Source organism: Bemisia tabaci, chromosome 7 (assembly GCF_918797505.1).
Source record: "Bemisia tabaci chromosome 7, PGI_BMITA_v3".
Taxonomy (NCBI): Eukaryota; Metazoa; Arthropoda; class Insecta; order Hemiptera; family Aleyrodidae; genus Bemisia; species Bemisia tabaci.
Window position 1 is genome coordinate 45157841 of NC_092799.1, and position 21096 is coordinate 45178936.

Sequence of the window (21096 nt, forward strand, 5' to 3'; positions counted from 1 at the left end):
ACAGGAAAAGATTAGATATTAAAATATTTAACGAAGGATTTGCCTTCGTCTTCTTCAGAAATAATATTGATAGTGAAACCGTAAATCACGTATCTCGAGAGCAATGTCTCAAAATGTCCACCTTTTTTCAAAAAAATTAAGCTCACTGCGTTCCTGTGATCAAACCGGATCTGTAGAGATTTTATTTCTCCCAATTACTGACCCTTCTGTTTTTCGCAGGGACCTATATTCGTTTGCTTAAAGAAATAAAAACGATACCGCCTCTTCATAACGAAAACTACACCCTCGCGACACATGTGCCGGTTTTTTTCCTGAAGAGCGGAATTTAACAATGCACCTAATAAAGATGTTGTTGACTGCCTATCCCTCTCGTCTCCTTGACGTGATTTTAGATGAATCAAATTAGAGGATACATGTATAATTCACTTTCACCGCTTGCAGTGACTTGTCCCATTCTAGAGGTTAATTATTTCTTCTGTGGCACTAAATTTCACTATGTATATTATCAAAGTGATGATCACCCGTCAGTAGCGCAGATTATATTATAATGTGTTAAGCTTTGAGCACGGAGAAAATTTCCCTGTTTATAATTTCCTCGTCGAATTTCTACTTAAGACAAAGTGAATTCCTGTTGTCTTTTTATTTATTGTATTTTATCGTTGACTCTATAGATTAACTTAATCTGATTAAGGTAAATCTGAGGGGTGTATAATCTGTACAATCCCTCGAACCTAGGATTGCAGGCTCATGGTTTGCACTAATCGGAAATGTTGCACACCACGGTAGTTCCGGCACCGAGAAATTATGCATTTTCACCGATTAAAACGCGCACCGTGGTGAATGCGCAATGCGCGAGGTATTCCCACAGTCTTGTAGGCGCTACTACGCGCCTCACGCTGACGGCTGTCGGTCGGCAGTGTCGGCACTGTGTTAGGCGCAATGCGTGAAGTATTCCGGCAGTCTTGCAGGCGCTCTTGTGCGTTCCGCGCCGATTGCATTGTGTTTGGCGCGATAGTTTAACTCGCCGATTTAGCGTTTTTCAACTACTACCATTAAGTTTTTACCCACTATGTGCGGATTACTGTCATTTAAAATGATAAATAAAAATACATAAAATCAAACAAATTTTCACCTGTTTATTTAAAAGCGGTTTGCAACATGCCCGCACCTCTTGCGAAGCTACACAGAATTGTCAGCCGCCGGAAACTCACGCTCTTAAGAGGGTAGATTACTTCCTTTCAGCACCGTGAATTTTACTTAAATGTACGTATAATTATTACGTAAACAATAGTGTTTTATTCAATGGAAAATTACTTTCGAGCATTACCTTTCAGAATTACTCTCTTTTGAATAAACCTTATTTTTTTCTGTGACAATATTCGCAGTAAGTCCAAATGGTATAATAATTGTCACAAGTTGGCAACCGCTCGTCCAAATTCTTGTTAGGACAGTCAAAACCCCATTGGGACAACAAGAATTATTCCGGTTGTCTCATATAGTAATCGGATGAGGAAATTATTAACAGGGGGTTCCCATATGCGCTCCCGACAATTTTTCACCGCATAAATAGCCTCGTTTAGTGTCAAGTTTTTCCATCGAGAATCACCTCAGATGAATAGTCATCAAATTCTCTGGAGTTTTCCGATGAAACCTCATGAGTTTCAACACCAGAATGCAATGGACCACTAGACAAGAAACGAATTGAAGCATTCTGATACATGTTACGTAATAAGAATTTCACGTAGATCACGATTCTTGCATCGAAAATTACTGAACTCAACTCCAAACTAAAATACTAACATTTTATTTTACAGTACGTGAAATTCTCTACGTGAGTCAAATCGCGCCTCACAACAGTTTTTGCGGACTTCCCAATCGAGCATTATTCCTCTCCTACTCTTTATTATTCAAAGTGTTAACAATTTGCTATAGCTGAGCCAAAGCGTCAAGATTGAGGTTGCCAGATTTTCATATCGCGGAGATTGTCGTGGTAAAGTGTGGTGCGCGATTTGACTCAAGTAGACAAGTGTGTTTTTATGAACGGGAGGTTTGAATTCATGCGGCAAGAAAAATTATATATCTTAGTCAGGGGTTGGTTTCAGTAATTTTCGTTGCGTAAAGCGTGTCCTACGTGAAATTTTGGTTAGGAAAAATGTACCAGAGTGCTTAACTTCGTACCTTGTCTAGTGGTCCATGGGCTTTCACGATGGCTACCTGTATGTTTTTCCTACCACTACGGGTGATCGTCACTGCAATCTGCACGGTAATGTAGCATCGCGTCCATGATATTGGACTCCATGCTCAGCTATATGATATTCGGTTGCTCATCACGTCCAAGATCTTGGACTCCATGCTCACTTTAATTAGGGATAATTTTTTCGAAAAATCGAAGTGAGCATAGCGTCCAAAATTGTGGGACGCAGGTATTCTCCGACAATATAGGAGCATGGGGTCCAAAAAATTTATTAAGAAATTTTTGTGAAATAAAGACAAAAAAATGTGTTCTCGAAAAAAATTGTGCATTGCTTAGGTTGAGTTAGGTAAGGTTAGGTTAGGTTAGGTTAGGTTAGGTTAGGTTAGGTTAGTTCAGGTTAGATTAGATAAGCGAAGTATACGATTTTCTATCATGATGAACTTTAAAACTAAGGGAGGTCTACTTGCTTTTGGACTCCATGCTCAAGCAAAGAAGTGAGACGTTTAGCGATGAGCATGGAGTCCAAGATCTTGGACGAGATGAGCAGGTAAGTATATCAAGGATGAGCATGGAGTCCAATATCATGGACGCGATGCTACATAATAATGCACAACTCTATACATATTTGTAAGTACTGTCCTGCGTGGTTCCTATTTGTTATGTTGAACCGTATGGTTTGAATGATGTCCACAGTCGATGAGCAGGCTTCTTCTTCTTTGGCTCCAAATCGGACAGCCTCCGGCAAATTCCTTTCTATCCCTGGCTCTGGTAAATTCCCCAACTTTAGACTCTACTGCCCGTTTTTTGTTGTGTTCTCAGCAAATTCAAGTTTTTGACTTTCAACAGTAATTTGAAGTATTTCTGCTTTATTTTCTTGCTGTGCTTTTTCATGTTTTCTTTCTATTAATTTTTCAGTTCTCATTTTTACCGATTCAATTTTAAATTCTTGTGCATGGCTATCTCATCTCTATGAATACTTTTATCGGATAAGTAAGTTGAACTTTACATACTAGTTCCTTTTTTTCGCAAGGGGATCCAATACTCTAAACTTTGAGGGACTTTAAAAGTTGAGAAGAAAATCAGAATATGCGACCGTTCACAAAAGACAGTGTCTTTATGCTCTTTCTATACTTGCTGGCGCAATTTCTATATTACTTATAGCTTTTAATTTCAACACATCTTTTCATGATCCTTTGATCGGAGGAGATCCTTATGTATTGTACAACATTTTTGTTTTGTTTTCTGGTCATCCTGAAGTTTATGTATTCATTTCGCCATGTTTTGGTATTATTTCTCACTTACTGAGATGAGATGCTAGTAAATTTGGACAAGGCTTTGAAACTTCCGCGGATTAAGAAGATCGTGAAATTTTAAAGCAGAATTTTACTTGGTGTTTTTGAAAAAGGAGGGAAAAGGACAAGACGCATAAGTGCAGTTTTTGAGAAATTGAGATATTGATGATCTCAAGAAAAAATAGTCTCAGTGCATATTCTGTGAAAAATTTGCTCCCAAATTCTAATTTTGAAGCATCAAAAAGTCAGTTTGAACTTTCTTCCCGCCATAGGGATGTATGAAATTTCGAAACTTCAAGCACGTATTTCTCGAAATAGCAACAACTGCACTAATGAGCCTTGTCCACCATGCTCTTCAATTGATTCTGGTTAAATTAATTTGTCCAATCTTTATTTTAAGAGGCCCACAAGCAGTGTTACCACAAAAAGAGAATAGTTGGGAACTAAAACTAGGTTGTGCCTGAAATCAGACATAGTACCGCAAGAGCTATGATTTATTTTACTCCATGCTATGCAAGGATGTAGCCTTGACTTTTAAAGTTCCAATTCTACTTGACGAAGAATGAGATGAGCACCTGGAGATTGACTTCCGCATAGGGATGATTAAGTTCGATCACTTCGAAGTTTAAACGCTTTGATGGGCGGATATTGCGTGGGACTCGGCGAAAGAGAGAACGGCAGGACTTAGAACTTGTTGTTCCTCAACCCGCGCCACTCTAAGCTTTTATCACAGCAACCCTTAAACCAGGGACGAGAAAGAAGCGGGCTGTCATAGTCTCAACGAAAGTTGTTTATTGTAAAGACAAACGAGATAGACACTAAAAGACGCAATCCGCTTTTCAGAATTGCTTCATTTGCTCGGAAATCTTAAGTACTGCTCTCAATCATTATTCGTTAGCCGCCCTTATTTTATTTTGCTAGAAGAGATTAGTTTCATTTGTCTCCACGGTGAACTTTCTCCGCTCGAAAGAGTCAGGTGAAGGGCAGACAAAGCGAGGAGGGAACTTTAGCTCCTACATAGCTCTTGTCCGATTTAAACTGAATTAAACAGGAAAGAAGGAAGTCACATTCTGAGGAAAAATATGAGTCAAAAGTCGAAGTTTTGAGTCTAACTTCCCGCACTTTTCCTCCTAAAAGTCTGGGAAAAAAATTAATATGAAAACGGGCACTGATTAATAGCTCTAACATCGAGTTTTTTCGTATAATGAAATCCTAAACCTCGGTTTGATCTTTATATTACTTTGTTTTGTCTCTCTGTTAATTTTGGTTAGTTTCAGGCCCAACCTAAAATTACAGTCCTACTTTTGTTCGTTGAAGCAATATTTCAAATATTGCAATTTTTTACGTACATTTAAATGTATAAAACCCAATGTTACCAACAATATTTCTTTCTTTCAAGTAATGAAATGTTTTTATTTTGTCCCTTAAGAAAGCTAGAGGACTTTTGTCTCTCAATTTGTATGCATACATATCTATCGATACTAAAGTTGATATCCGTCATTTTCACTATAATTTTAATTAATTTTTCTCTCACTACGTAGATTGCGTACACCCGTGGTACGAAGCGCAGAAAAAAGTAAAAAGGAAGCTTCAGGGTTATTAAATTTTTTCATTTGCCTCCTTTCGTTTAATCCTCTCGAGTGTGTTGACTGTGTAGCACCCGGGGAGATGGTGTGCCGTTTGGCCTACTTTCCGAGCTGAAACGCAATTTCAGCACTGTAGGAACTTCAATGTAATAAATTTAACTTACTTTTTCAATCGAATTCTGGACCTTCATGTGATGGTCCTCGGGGGAAGGACAATACTGCACGATACCAACTTTTTTAAGAGAGTGATTTGTGTCGAGTTACGCGGATCTGAACACGGTTTTCTGGGTTTTCGACGGAAATCTGATGGTGAAATGCAGAGCTGAAGTTTATGTTTACCCGCTTGTGTGAGTGAAATTAATTCTAGGCTACATCTACTTTAGAATAGAGTATAATTCGGTCATTTTGGCTCCAGAATTTTACTCTCAGGATTCTGATTGTGTAGTATCCGACAGAAAAAATAACCAGCAGTCCCATTCATTTTCAGGCTGATAGCGGATAGAAAGTTGCACTTGAATTCAACAATATACTTCAAGCCCTGAACACAGTAGGTTAAAACCTGAAATAGTTTATTTTCCAAATCGTGTTTCTTTGGATAGCATACAAACTTCCAACAGTCAAAATCTCGATTTGATATTACATTTTCGGCTGCATTTTTGCCAATGTCCACAGAATGCTCCTTATACCTACAGTAGTGCCAATATCTTAATTTTAAACCTGTTGACATAGGGGTCTATTTTCCTGTGAGTGATTGTATATTGATATTTGAGTCAATCCTGTTATCGAATTTGTGTTACGTTTACCTCGGTGATTTTACTCAACAAAGCTGGTCATTGATTTTAAAAACTACTTAAAAAAAAAAAAAAAAAAAAAAAAAAAAAAAAAAACTTACTTGAGATGTCGACTTATGTTTCTCCAAGCGTAACCTAAATGAAAGCGTTGAATTATTGTTCCAATATTAGCTCGATGTTTGAACCAACGACGCAACGGGTAACGCAATCCAATAAAGGCACGTGACAAGATGATTTTGCAATAAATCTCTTCTCTCCTCCTCCGTATACGCCTTAAGTTACGAGACATAGTAGGGTCAACATCTTCAGCGGATCAAACTCGGTAGAGTTCTTTGTAATTTAAAACGCTGTAACAAAGATGTTAAAACAGCGAATTAACCTTATTATTTTATTTCATACGCTATTGTCTTCTCTGGGATATGTCAAATGTGCATATGTGCACCGGAGCATTGGTGCATATGATGGTCTTTCTCAGCATGGTCTCATCAATCGGAAATGAGTGAATTTTGCATCAGTTACTCCACTAGAGTCACTAAGGAAAGTGAAGAGAAGGAATTCATAATACCTTTATGTGTAAAGTGATGCAAATTTACAAAAGCGAATGATAACATTCATTATGCTATACATAAGGCAACATTTCTATTTATATTGGACACATAGACTTACCATCTAGACAAATCGAACGAAGGTCCATGTATCTTTAGAATTGAGACTTGAAATCACGATACTATACAGTATATCCTCCTGCGACTCTTATAACAGGTTGGAGAGGTATTCACATTTTTGTAATCATTCGGTGCGTTACCATTAAGAATTCACAAGTCAATTCTGAGAAAAATTGAAATTGGGCAAATTTTTATTTGCTCCGAAGAGAGGATTAAGGTTCACTGAGTGCATGCTGCTTAACGTACATTTAACTAAAATAAAAAATGAACCCTGTTCCTCAATCGCAGTTTCACCATAATCTGTAATTTTTACCTTATATTTTTCAGGGGGTTTTAATAATTGTGCATGAAATGTATAAAGAATATGTAAAAAGAGAACCGTGTGTAATTTCACAAAATAAATAATGGTTGGTTCCCTTCTTTATGGATTATGGATTAATTGTAGAAACAGTTTTAACGTTTTGGCGAAGATGCAGGATTTTTTTTAGATTTTCACTGAAGATAATTAAGCGACCCATTTTTGTGATAACGTGTTTAGGGGACGTCCCTAAATTACGTAATGCATTTTTTCGACATTTTTGACCCCTCCTCCCTTGTAACGTTTCTGTAGCGTAGGACCCTAGCGTTATCCTTCAACACTTCAAATCAAAATGGCGTAACGGTCTACTCTTTGACCGCCCTCCCCCCAAAAGCGCTACGTAATTTATGGACGGCCCCTTATTTTTGTACATGTGCATTCACGTAGCTGATATTTTAACCACACTCTTCGTAGATGCATTCGGTTAGTTATTTTCGATGTACTTGGTTAGTCTAGTATGTAGCTCATTAGATTCTTGATTAGTACTTGTTTTCGATGTACTTGGTTAGTCTAGTATGTATAGCTCATTAGATTCTTGATTAGTACTTTCAATTTCAGCTTACTCGGTTTTTTCTTTTTAGCCTTTTTTTCGATGCTCTTTCCTGGAGCAGCAAAATAAAATACAAATCTGAATTTTACCAATAACCAGGAGTATGCCGTAAACTATCCTTATTTTCCACAATATTAATTAAGTAAAATACTTTTTTTTTAAATTTGTCAAAGCCCTCTTAATTACATAAAAATTCCTGAAACTGACTTATATAGGATTTATGGTATCCTGTTAAAGTTTTCTTGTAAACAAATTTTGGTTCAGTTAGCGGTTGCACGTTCCGACTTTCTAACAGGTTGCGTGACAACTTGCGCTGGATATCGTGACATAAATTCTGAGAATTGCAGAATCACGGAATGAGTATCAACTAAGGCGCCTCCTCTCAAATAAACATAGCCCAGTTCTCGAGTTCCGCAATTCCACCCCGTGAAGATCCACGTTTTTGTTTCTCTTTTCATTTCATTCATTTGAACGTATTTCTGCTAAACGGAACTATGTGCATTACGGCGTGAGCCCTGTTATGCATATATTCTTATGGGTCTCAGGGCTCATGTCTTAATGCACATAGTTCCGTTTGGCAGAAATACGTCCATTTGTAACTCGCTCGTAAACTTTCTGCTCGAAAATGACTTTTTCACTGTAATCCTCAAACTTGCCAGCTCAGGAATAATTTCATGAGACTGCAACAGCTTTTTATGCTCTGACAATCTCACAAATTTGGCATCAATACTTTTCCACGATCCAATTTTTATGACTCAACCTTTTAATCATTTTTTATGACGTATACAACTGGCGTTTAGTGAAATATCTCGACATTGCATTTCAGCTGTATCGTATAGCTCAGTTGCGCATAAAAGGGGCGTTTGAGGGATGAAATTAAGGGTAGCGGAAGGGTTGCGAATGAACAAACTTTGGGGGGGGGGGGCTGCGCCGACTTCAAAAGCTTAATCCTCTTAGTAAAACCGGGGTCTTAGTTTAGGAGAATTGGAAGACGGCTCCTAAAACTGAATCACGGTAGAATATTTGAGCTAACTTTATCAGAGGTAGAAGTAAAAAGTTCAGGAGAAACTAGTGGGCGCTAAAATGGTAGGATGATACCAACTTTATGACAGATCGTATAGAAATATTGCTTTCACCCAGACCCTTTTGAAGTTCCATATTTGCTCACTTCGTCGAGATATATTGAAAAGCTCTGCACTTTCAAATGAATCACATATAGACGAGTGAATTTAAAAAGGACCTAAAACACATTTGTGCAGAGACATATAGTGACGGTAAAATTTCCAAACGTATCTGGATTTGGTTTCAGGACATTTTGTCAACGTTTTTTTGTCCGCGCACCTTTTTTGTCCAGTAGTTTACGCCCACACGAAAAATAAACAACAGTGACTTGGTCCAAGCGTTATATTTTAGTCGGTATGCAAAATTATATTGACAATATGGAAATAATGAGAAATTGAGAGAGAAGGAGGTGTTGTTATGGTTGCTCATTTTCTAAATGAAATTTTATTACTTTCTCCTTTTGAATCATCTTTTTAAATTGTCATTAGTGAATATTTGGTTTTATTTCTATCCTTAAAATATTCGATGTAAAATATACCTTATATATGTATAGGTACTTTTTTTTTATTTTTCCTTTACGGAATTATTGCTTCATTTTGAAAACATTTATATTTTTAAAACGTGACAAATATTTGTAAAACCTTTTCCAAGCGACATTAATCTCAATGAGCCGCAGTTGTGCCAACAGAAACTACAAAAATGAATAAAAGAGGGGAAAAAACCAAGAAGCACGCGATCTTTAGTTTTAACCCATTTGTACGTCGATCTTTTAGAGTCAAATATGTCAAATTTTGAGCGTTCCGTTGCGCGTACACCTCGCTGCAGCACAACAAAAGCACAAAATGTAAAAGAAAAAAGTAAAGGGCTTTGGAAATCATTAAATTTGACACGGAGCCACATATATTTAAAAAACACACATTATATTATTATTCTCCTTTGATAAACTGATACATATTTTTTACCATCAATTTAAATGAGAATAATCAATGCAGAGTGTGCAAACATTTCAAAATCATGAGTAAAAAAAACAATAAATATTAAAGCTTAATAGAGCGGAGCAGCTTGCTGCCAGCGCGAGAGGCTCACTGGCGCCTACAAACCTTTGTGGATACTTCACGCATTGCACAATGCTTGAAGTATCCACTTAGGTTTGTAGGCGCCAATGCGCGTTCCGCTGGCCGTCCGCCCGCCCTTGCGGCGGCGCCTGAAGCAACTATTTCACAACAGAGGTGTTGCACAGAATTATACGAAATTGAACGTATTAAGAATGACAGGCATCCTTTAAAAGTACAGATCTTTCCTCGCAAAATAAATCAAGATACTCATCGTCCACAGAAAAAATCTAAGAGCCTTTAGCTGAAGCAAATATAGAGGTTTATCCGGTTCAGGTATAACAAGGTGGGAATCTCTTGAAAGATAATTAAGTCCTATTACACCAAAGAGGTGTAGAGAGTTGACAAAACAAAAAAACAAGCAAACCCTCATTCTTCCAAGACATTATATATTTTCATCCAAAAACGTCGTGAGCAATTGTCGTCTGTATTTACATGTGGGCCAATTAACTTTGGGTCTCAACTGGCACGTGGACCAAAACTCCCGTGCCGAAAAAACGCGTGGACTTAAATTACTGGAAAAAACAGGTGCGCGGAGAAAAAATCGTTGATGAAATGTCCTATAACCCTGGATTTGCAACGTTGCAGATTTTTTGTGACACTACATTAAATCAGTGAGAACTATTCAACGTATTTCTTTGAAAACTTGAGCAATTTTTCGTCTCTGCCTGAGGACTCTCCCAACAAATTTTCAAGGAATGATACGATTTCTTTAACATTCAAGAATACGTTGGAAAAAGCCACTTTTAAACACCGCAATCAAGAGATGTAGCTTGGGAGTTTTATCGCCGATATGAGACCGTTTGGGAACTTATACTGGAATAACTTTTGTGCAAAAAATCTCAAAATCGAGCTATTAGGACCCAAAGATCTGAAATTGAACCGGCTTTAGAGTGATTTGAGGTTTGCAGTTCGAGAAATCTAGTTTTGAGAGGAAATTTTATAAACATTAAATCGACTTACTTCGGGGCAACATTCGTTTGATTAAACCGTAATTTTATGCCCTCCACCGGTACCAAAATAAACTATCTATAAATACCATTGATATCTTATTTTTTGGAATAATAGAGATTAATTGCCGTTGTTGACTCAAATTCCGATTTTTTTAGTCGACTTAAGAAGAATCTCTATCCCGAAATTGCCTTCGAGGACTGAAGTCCGTTTCTCAAAGATGGTCACAAATGCATAGATCAACCAGTATCCTCGACAGGGCATTTCTAAAATGTATAGTTTTATAGATTGTGCAGCATGAAATGTTCACAATTTTCAGTACTTTCTTTATTTTACCATACTTTCATTCCAACAGGAAGCAATCCTGGTGGCGAGGGTATGGAAAGAAGTCCTAGTTCGGTGTCCATGAACAAGAATCATAGCGCGGGCGAATTAAACGGTGATCATAAGGTAAAAAATGAATTATTTCATGATGTGTCATCTATTTATAACTATGTAAGTATGATTTATTACACTGTTCCGACTGAAGAAAAAGAAGAGGAAACATTTAACTTTACAATTTGAGCTGTTAAGAACATAAACGAGGCACCATCATCAATGAGAAACCTCGCGCAAGGCGCCGCATTTGATCGTAACGCCTGGATGCAACTAAACCAGCTCAGTCGTTGTCCACGTTGCATACGTAAAAAATTGAAGGCGCGCCGACTTTTCCGCAGCGTGCTCACAGCGATTCCCGTCGTATCGCTAGACGTCATCACTTGTTCGAGCCGCCCAGCAGGCCGATTATTGAAATGGATAGACAAAGCTATAGACAAAGAAGACAAAAGAAATATGAAGGGGTCCTATTGGTGGAAGCGGATGGTTGCAATGGACGAAGGAGGTAGGTAATAGACTAATTAACGGCAACCCACATGAGACCCTATAGTTAATCCATCATTTTCTCCCTAAGTCTATAGGAACCACCCATTTCAACCAATAGGATCGTTCCATACTTCCTATGTCTTCTTTATGTATAGCTTTGTCTATCAATTTCAATATTCAACCCCGTATAGTTGAGGAAAAAATACGTGTAAATTACAAGGTCAACACTTGCGCGATGTTTTTGAATTTATTGACTGTATACTGTGTCAATATCGAGCCAAAGCTGAAAGGATAGCTTTAATCCATCATTTCAGTGTTTACCTAATATTATGGCGTATTTTGTCGATATTTTTCAAACGTCTAGACAGTATTTTTTTTTAATCTTACTGCAATATTGATTTGGAACTTTTCTGATATTTCATGAATTTTTTTTAAAAGTTTTTTTCATTGAATGTTAAATAAAGTGTTTCATGACGAAACCTTAAAAGGTAAATTCCAGTGGTTAATATGTTTCTTCACGGACGAGCTTGTTGCGTTCAGCATGAGATAAATCCAGTCACTAGTGAGCTAGAAAATTGTCGAATAATTTTAACTTTTTATTCTTTTTTTTCAACTTTCTTACTTTAATTTTTTTTAATATTAACTGATTCCGATCATGGATACTCTTGAGACATTGCATTCACATTGATTCAACAGCTGTCTCAGTCAAGCAGCGAAAGGCATTATGGCTGCTGTAAGCTCTCGTCATCAGTTAAGCGCTGACGAATCATCTTCGCTGCCAAGTTGAAAAAGTTGTTGAATCAGTGCTCCACTATTATATAAGTATTAATGGTCAATGAAACGTTAAAGTCATTATAGAATTCGCTGGCTTAAGAGAGAATCATCGGTGCTGCATGAGTGGATTTCTCATCCTAAGATGCTGAGCTCAACAAGCCTTTTCCTGAAAATACAAACTTATCTAGCCCGATCTCAAATTACTTGAACTCACTTCCTACGGTTTCGTCGTGAAATTTTATCCGGGATTCAATACTCAATATTTGAGGGATAACAATGGCGCAGGCTCCTCTCGCTCATGTGCGAATCGCTCGCAATTCGAAGTGCTTCACGCTCGAATGATCACCCATTCAAATCCACGATAAAGTCCACCATCCTCTTCCTCTGTCATATCCTCTCCTTATTCTTCGATGCAGACTATTATACTTCGATGTCTCCTACACTATACTGATAATTTGTAAAAAATAAAGGGGGGGGGCCAGAGCACATAAACTTTCCCATAAGGAGTGCTGTGAGAAAATGACTGCGTGAAATCTAATCACATCGGGATCATGTTTAATCTAAATTGCCATAGAACATTTCAACAAATTTATTCAATGTGGCCCATCCACAAGAAAAGGGGCCTCTTTCACCTGCAAAAGCTCAAAGCGTCAGTTTTTTTTTTCAGTTAAAAAATTATCGTTTTGTTATCATTAAGATTAAGTTAAAAATGATTTCAAAACTACGTCCCCTTAACTCAAACAACCAGATTTTGTCGAAAAGGAACAACGCTGTAAGTCAAAACAATACGTCAAGAGTTTTTTTTTTTCAGTGCAAGCAAAACTAAAATCAGGATGATTTGAAGTTTGTAGTTAAAAAAATAGTTTTTAAATAAAAGACCAGCCGACTTTTTAACATTCTAACTTTTACAGTTGTATTGTTGTGTTCCTCTTTTTTACAGGCTAATACCCATTTTATGCGGAAGATACCTCCAGGAGCAGAGGCCTCTAATATCCTCGTAGGAGAAGTAGACTTTCTTAGTAAACCACTTTCCGCCTTTATTCGGCTCAAACAGGGAATTTTTTTAGGCGATTTAACCGAGGTTCCTGTTCCAACCAGATTTATGTTCATCCTTCTCGGTCCCATGGTAAGTAATAAAGTTTCATTGCTACCAACATTGCCGGATTCAGCAAATTGGCAACATTGTCTTTTCTCCATTAAAACCTATGGAAATGTATCGATTCTTGAAGGGGTCAGGTGCTCCGACAAGAATCAATTATTTAGCATATAGGTTTAAATGAACGAAATACGGTGTTGCCAAATTGCTGGATCCACTTCTGGTTACCAAAATAATTTTGACCTCACAAATTTACGATTTTTCCTTCCCGCCAGTTTTCCGAGATAGCCAATTTTTTCCAGGAAAAGCGCTGTAAAAAACTAGTTCAGCCTTTTTGCGAAGAACGTGAGAAAAAGAGTTCCTGGACCAAGAAGGAGAAGGGACTACTCTTAGACTTCTTAAGTAGTATTTTGAGCTGCTTCCGAGAATGACCTTAGTTTATTTTGCTTACTATCCCTTCAATTTTCCAGAGGAACTATTTTGTCCTAGAACAGGTTTTTACCCTCTAAGGACGTAAAAAGCTCCTCCGGGAAAAACTGATTCTTCTGAAGAACTGCAGGGCTGTAACAATATAAACGTCATTTTTAGAAAGAGCGGCACAAAATACACTATAATTACCACTTTACAAACCTGAGGAAGTCTTTATCATGTTTCTTGAGGCAGCAGGGACAGTTTTCCATGGCATTTTTCTGGAAATTATCGACTGCAAGCCTTTCAATTGACTCCATATTCTCAAAACCTAATGACATCGGCCTTATGTAGGAGCGCAACGCTTAGTCGCCATGAATCTTTTCCCGATTTCTGCGTACTCCCGAAATCTACTTTTCCGAGGATGCTTGGCAGGAAAACACACACTGCTACATATTTACTGGGTAATTGTTATAAGACTCCGAAGAGCCACTGGGAACATTTTTGGAATGTTCCCGGAAACTTTTATTTGAATGTTCCCGGAAACTTTTCTTTGAATGATCCTGGGTACTTTTCGGATGATTGTCAGGAACTTTCCCTTGATCACGTCTCCGGCACTTGACTTTTCCAGCAAACTCAGATCTTTGAGGCCTTGTAAATACGAGCTCAGTTTAGACGATTAAATTCTGCAAACTGGGGGTTCCAGAGGAACAAGTTATACGTAAGTTATAACAAGTTCCTGGAACCAGTCCGCTGAAGTTCCTCAAACCGCGCTCTCGTGGACAAGGCCTAATGTTGACAGTTCCCGCTGCCAGATCACTCACCTTAAAGATCGACAATGACTGCAACCTAATATTCCATTGCTTTTTTCCAGGGTGGGATCGGAAATTACCATGAGATCGGGCGTGCAATGGCAACGCTGATGTCAGACGAGGTCTTCCACGAGGTAGCGTACAAGGCCAGGAATCGGAACCATCTCCTAGCTGCCATCGACGAGTTCCTCGACGCTGTCACCGTTCTTCCACCCGGGGAGTGGGACCCCACCATCAGGATAGAGCCACCCGCTGCCATACCTTCTCAGGTACCTCGCAATGGGTCACTAAACAGCATAGAGAAAAAAAAGGAGGTGTTTGCATCTTGAGGATTTGTACCCACCTACGTCATCAATGTAAACAAGACGCTCGTTGAGGGTTATGTTGACGCTGTAAAAACGGACCATAATGTCCGATTTTTTTACTTAAATCAACTCTTTATATAATTTCAAGCACTTTTTATAGAATGACTTTTTCCCTTAAATTACACCATTTCCAAGAAAATCGACAGGATAAAAACGTCGCTGTACCCAATGACGTCATCAAAGCTATAGATACTCTATGAAAAATTCCAAGATGCCCGAAATACAAACACCTCCTTTTTTTTTCTCTATGACTAAACAGTGTTCCCGGGTGTTCCGTGTGCGAGATCCGCACGCTCTAGAGTCCCTTCATACTGAGAGTCAAGACAACTTGAATCCATTTCTGATTGGTTCCCGTATTTTAGGCCTCCACAGTGTCACAAACGGGAATAAAGATTACATTTTCACCAATTGCAAAGATTATAATTTGGAATGGACCAGGGAATTACGGGTTCGGCAAGGAACAAACGGAATGAGAGGAGGAACGGAGAAAGGCATTTGAGAATGGGCCGATCAAAGATTACGAAAAACGTTCAATTTCTGTAATCTTTATTCCCGTTTGTGACATCCATGAGCCGAATTGTCTTGACTCTCAGTATAAAGGGACTCTAGTACGCTCTACCGCTCTCCGTGCTGCTATTGGCTGAGCGTCATTCTGTGACGTCACGCGTACGGATATTTTAAGATAGGGAAGCGTTTTTCCCATAAGGTTTTTGTCCGTAGGCGGTCCGTGTCGGTATAGGGAATGTCCGCGCGGCACGGATAAATCCGTACGCCTGGCATCACTGTCACTAAACCTTGTTTACTTTATTGAATATTCTGAAAGTACAATGTGAGTAGATACCGTGGTGATTTTTCCGCATTTTTATGGAGCCGAAATCGCGGAGAAACCCGCTTTTGAAAAATCTAAAAACTGCAAGACATTTCAAACGCACCCGAATGGCGGGAAACTGACGGTGTTGAGACACTGCGGTAGTCATATCGCAATCTTCTCTCATCTTCCTCTGATGTTTGTTAAAATAAATCGTGTTTCAATATGGAAGTGTTGCTCGTTTATTACAGCTAACATATGAATGAGATTCAAGTCTTGAGTTCAAAAGATATAATTTTGACTTTAGTATTGTTTCCATATACGAAGAGTAGATAGACATTTAACGGAAGTCGTGGAAACCCGTGCCCGCTTCTGATTGGTGCCGGATGACATCATTCGGCGCGGCGCGAAACCGGGGCGTTTTAAATTTGCGTATAAGTTGAGCGATTTGCACTGCGCATTTCTCGGCTATTGAGTTACTTGTTCGCGTTTTTAATGTGCGAATCGTGTTCTACGCGTCATTTTCTTTCAGAAAACTATATTCGCAAGTCAAAATTCGTTCATGGTTTAGTGACCCATTTCCTCCACTTCCCCCTTCATAGGTACTATACATGTCAAAAGCTATGAGAGACATATCGAAGGCGCGGCGTAAGTCCGCAACCGCATATCTCGTTTGCGTTGTCTGCAAATCTCCGCCTCTGTGTTATTTTTTTAAAGAGGAACAAATTGACATCATTCCTTGAAGTTTTTCAGAATTTCAATTATACGGCAGTAACAATTCAAACCAGCACATCTACGAATAACATATGAAAAACACATGGATAATACTGTTAAAACGCCTTTCGCCTTTATCACAGGAGGATGTAAAATGTGCATAACCTCAAACTTGCTAGCTGATAACAGTCATCTTGTTTGTTTATTTACGGCCGTAGGAACATCATCGTGTCAGCCTATTTTCTCGCGACCGATGAAAACCCGGCACAGAAATAACCATACTTTGTCTATAAAGGTACTCAAGTCCGCTGCGGCGCGACGCGACGCGACGTGCTGGCTAACAGAGCGGAGCGGCGTACTGCCAGCGCGTAACGCGCACTGACGCCTACAAACCTAAGGGGATACTTCAAGCATTGCGCAATGCGTGAAGTATCCCCTTAGGTTTGTAGGCGTCAGGGCGCGTTTCGAGCTGGCAGCACGTCGCGTCGCGTAGCGCCGCAGCGGACTTGAGTATCTTTATAGACAGAGTATGGCAATTTCTGTGCCGGTTTCTCATTAGTCGCGTGAAAATATGCTGACACGATGTTCTTACGGCCGTAAATAAACAAACAAGATAGCCTGTCAGCCTATTTTCACGCGACCAATGAACCACCGGAACAGAAATGACCATACTCTGTCTGCAGCAGACTTGATTACCTTTATAGACAGTCAATTCATAGGAAGCGAAACTCAAACCAACCCTATTTTGTGTTGATTCTGGTGCAGTTTCTGAGGTGACTTTAGCCTAGAAAACAAAAGAGGGGACCGGGAAACCCCAGATTCGACCGCAGGCGAAGGTTAATTTGTGATTTATTTCCCATATAAACCAAACTGTAGTGTCGAGTTTTCTCTTTGCGTTATAGAGGCTCCACCACTCAACCCTTGAAATTTCTTTCTTCGTCTAGCTATATTATTTAAATAAAATGTAGGATGTGAGAAGGAAATAAAACCAATTACACGGCCGTTAAGTTGATGCTAAGATCGCGTAACTGATCCGTTCAACGCATGAAAAAGGGACACGTCTAATAGTTTGAAATTAGAAGATTAACTCATGTCTGTGCTTGAGGTTCCGATATTGATTGTCGTTTGGAATTTCATGAGTGATTGAAGTTTTATTCTATGTTTTCAATCCACGCAGGACACAAGGAAACGACCATCGGATAAATCGAGAGAGTCTATCGACCCGGAGTTGGAGGAACAGAAACTTCGGGAGGAATCTGGACTGTCTCGAACAGGACGGCTTTTCGGCGGTCTTATTAATGACATCAAAAGGAAAGCGCCCTGGTAAGTGAAAATCAGGAATAATAACTTGAACTTTGCATTTAACTTGGGCATTAGGAAAGCGAAAGCTTACCCGAAATGATCAAACGTCCATCAAAGAGACTGCTTTCTCATGGATATACAGGGTGTCCCATGATTAAGTACGAATATTGAAAGAGTCGAGTCTCTGGGTCAAAAGAAGACGGGAGGATAACGGGGCCCCGTTATCCTCCTATTATCAGCTCCCATTTTTCCCTTCTTTTTTTTTCTTTCTTTTTATTCATAGAAAATAGACATGAATACAATTCGCATAGAGGCATATAAATAAATGTTCAGGTTCTAGTTGAGATCTCAAGTATGTTAAATTAAAGTTATGAGATCATATTCATGATCATGATCAGATGGTAAAGAGTTAATCATAAGTTAATCATAATTACAATCCGTGTAGAAAATAGTAACATAAATATACTAGGTCTGCATGAGATCTCAAAACGTTATAAGCTGGCCAATTAATTAATCAGTAAGAAAAAATTAATCATATTTGCATAAACTTGTCTATTCCATTTTCTACAATACCGGAACCGGCCGTGGCCACTACATCGGTTTGATTTTTCCCTATTAGCCTCTATTATCTCGAAAACGATGAGTTATAGCGAAAAAACGCAGGGGGCATGTTCCCAATATTTTTCAACTCTAAATCTTGTGGTGCCGTCAAAAATCGTTTTTTGTCGCTAGAAACATTAATTTTGGCCACTTTTAGGTTCGATACCCCCTCTAAACCCCCCTTAAAATTAGTTTTACCTTTTGTAGAGGTCAGAAATGAAAAGAACGCTAAAAGTTACTCCCAGTTGCCAATTTTCATTAATATTGGTTGATAAACATTGCCGCAAAGTTAAAAAGACGATTTTTTTCGTCCAATTTTGGGGAGTCGTGGCGCCCAGGCAAAGCGTTTTAGGAAAAAAAATTAACCACAAAATCGACTTTTTTGACCCAAAGAATCGACTCCTTCGATATTCGTATTTAATCCTGAGACACCCTGTATGCATTACTGTCATATGTATGCAATCGCCCAGGGAACATATTTTGATAACGTTGTAGGAATTACTCGAAAAAATGTGTCAACATTTTCGAATTAGAGAGGTCGTTTTGGTCTTTTTTACTTAAATATACCGATGGGGTATTCGTAGATACAACGAGCAGCGAAGTGACAAAGCCTTACGGCAGTTGCGGTACCTTATTATGGAGCAACAACAACTGCCAAAGAAGGCGAAGCGGCGCAGATAGTGTAAGAAATCCAGCGCGCCTTCATTTCATTTGAATGCAACACACATAGCAGGCCTATTTGAATGCAGGCGTTACCGTAAATGATGCGCCGGGCCACGCTTTACTCGTTTAGAAAAATACAAAGATGGGCTTTCTCTGGCAAAATCTGTCTTTTACATACCAGTGAGTCTTTCTGACAAATTTAAGATTGACTAAAACTTAGATTTGCATCATAAAAGGTTTGAAAATCATAGTAAGGACATTGACAAAGTCTAAAATTAGTTTCTAACCTCACAATCACGCTGAACGATAGAGGGTGCTGATGACAGCACCTCCTGTAAACAGGGCCCTTGCGCTTTCTTTTTTATGCTTACAGAACTTTTCTGTTGAGAGGATAGAACTTCAACCGTGAGCACAGAGTACGCTGTTCTCGTAACAGAAACTTCTGTAGATGTAAGCTGTACCTAAGATAATGCAAGAACCATATGAACAGAGCTATTTTTTTATGATCTGCGCGAGAAATGAGGATTTTTCAGTTTCCCGCTTCAAAAATATTCAGCGACGAAGATATAATTTGATACAAATTAGCCATTTTAGTTTCATTATTCCATGCAAAACTTAAAATGCCCACCCTGATCAGACGCAAAATCTAGGAAAGCAACGAGAGGACCACCAGCTCTGAACCAACATCTGTATTCATGGGTTGCAGGTACCTCTCGGATTTCAAAGATGCGCTGGCGTTGCAGTGCGTTGCATCGTGGATTTTCCTGTATTTCGCCTGCCTGTCGCCCATCATTACTTTTGGGGGTCTCCTCAGCGAGGCGACCGGGAAGAACATGGCCGCCATGGAGTCCCTCATCTCGGGGTTCGTCTGCGGGATGGGCTACGGCCTTTTCTCCGGTCAACCTCTCACTATTTTGGGATCCACCGGACCTGTTCTCGTCTTCGAAACCATAGTCTTCGAATTTTGCAAGTCAGTATATCAGCACGCTTCAGAAAAACGCCGTATAAACTTTTAGACACAGACCAAATTTTTCCTCTAATGTAACATGAAATTTTTTTTTTAGAAAACTTGTAATTATCATTGAATTTTCCCGAGAAAGGTACTTGCATTTTAAAATCTACTCAGTACTTGCAAAATTTACTTAATGCTTGCTTACTCAAATATCTTCTGCGCAATTGAATCGTTGTTCAGGGTATTTTATTCGGATTTACTCCTGTTCTTATGCGAGTTTAAGGATAATGTATGCAACACTGTGTTTGACAATGTGGTAGTTAATCGATCAATCGATGATATCTTAATTTAATAATACTTAAATGTTGTAATCGAAAAGAAAACTGAGAAAAACACTGGATTGCGTCAAAATATTCGTTTACAAGTTTTGATCGAGACATACTCTGACAAAACTCAAAAAACACGTCTCCAGTGTACATCGTGAATATGTTTGTCCTCTCCTTTGAAATATTCACCCGAGACTTAGTTTTGAATTCATTACAAAACAAAAATTATCATTATAGTATAACAATCGATAAAAAATGTCTTTTTCACGATTTGCTTAAATATATAGTTAGGTAAAAACACATAGGGATCAAGTGAGAGCGAATATGGCAGGATATTTTTCGTGTGTGCAAATGTTCTGTTGCATTTCATCCTTGGGTTCTGTGCTGCAGCGGTAGGTATCTGTTCAGCTCACTTCGGTAATGAGCCCCAGCTAAAAGATTCATACGAAGAAAAATCTTCGACGAAATTGAGTAGCTAAGAAATTGGATAATTTTATGATAATGGGATGCGGGAAAGTCCGGTAAAAGTTTATCCGGGTGAAACTTTTTAGAGGAAAATGCAAGCTGATACGCCCTCTAAGTTATTGGAAGAACAGGAAGTATGAATTAAGGAAATAAACGAGGGAGAAAGATGAATTTTGGAAAACTTTGAGCCTCTCGGAATTGAAATTAACTTGGTAGCTTAACTTACCACCGAATAATTTCTCGCGAGGAAAGTGATCCTCATTTTTTGCCTCTCTTGTGCACGGAGAAAAAGAATGTCAGTAGTGGTTATTAGATTCTTGCTTTTATATGATCCCCAGTAATCCTTCCGTTCCATTCCATTTCATGCGCTCATTGCAAATGCTCTCTCA

At 38.8% G+C, this 21096-nt stretch overlaps 1 protein-coding gene and 1 long non-coding RNA gene across 13 annotated transcripts in view; one reads left to right on the top strand and one right to left on the bottom strand.

Annotated features, from left to right (window-relative positions):
* The window catches only part of Ndae1 (Na[+]-driven anion exchanger 1), a 139501-nt gene that overhangs the window by 97688 nt on the left and 20717 nt on the right, over positions 1–21096 (top strand). For 10 of the 12 annotated variants that reach the window (XR_002009748.2, XM_019055367.2, XM_019055366.2 and 7 more), the window contains 5 exons: positions 10917–11011; positions 13137–13322; positions 14575–14781; positions 17577–17722; positions 19671–19934. Coding sequence is in view for 11 of the 12 variants with exons in the window: in XM_019055367.2 (XP_018910912.2) it covers positions 10917–11011; positions 13137–13322; positions 14575–14781; positions 17577–17722; positions 19671–19934 (898 nt within the window). In the remaining variant the exon portion in view is untranslated. Of the gene's footprint in view, positions 1–2887; positions 2963–3109; positions 3185–10916; positions 11012–13136; positions 13323–14574; positions 14782–17576; positions 17723–19670; positions 19935–21096 lie in introns of all 12 variants that reach the window. The other 2 variants (XM_019055368.2, XM_019055369.2) reach the window with 2 other exon arrangements.
* Positions 1–21096, bottom strand: part of LOC140225170 (uncharacterized) — a 37966-nt gene that overhangs the window by 14121 nt on the left and 2749 nt on the right. The window contains exon 2 of the long non-coding RNA XR_011900309.1: positions 5965–6210. This is a non-coding gene — a long non-coding RNA (uncharacterized lncRNA). The remainder of the gene's footprint in view (positions 1–5964; positions 6211–21096) is intronic.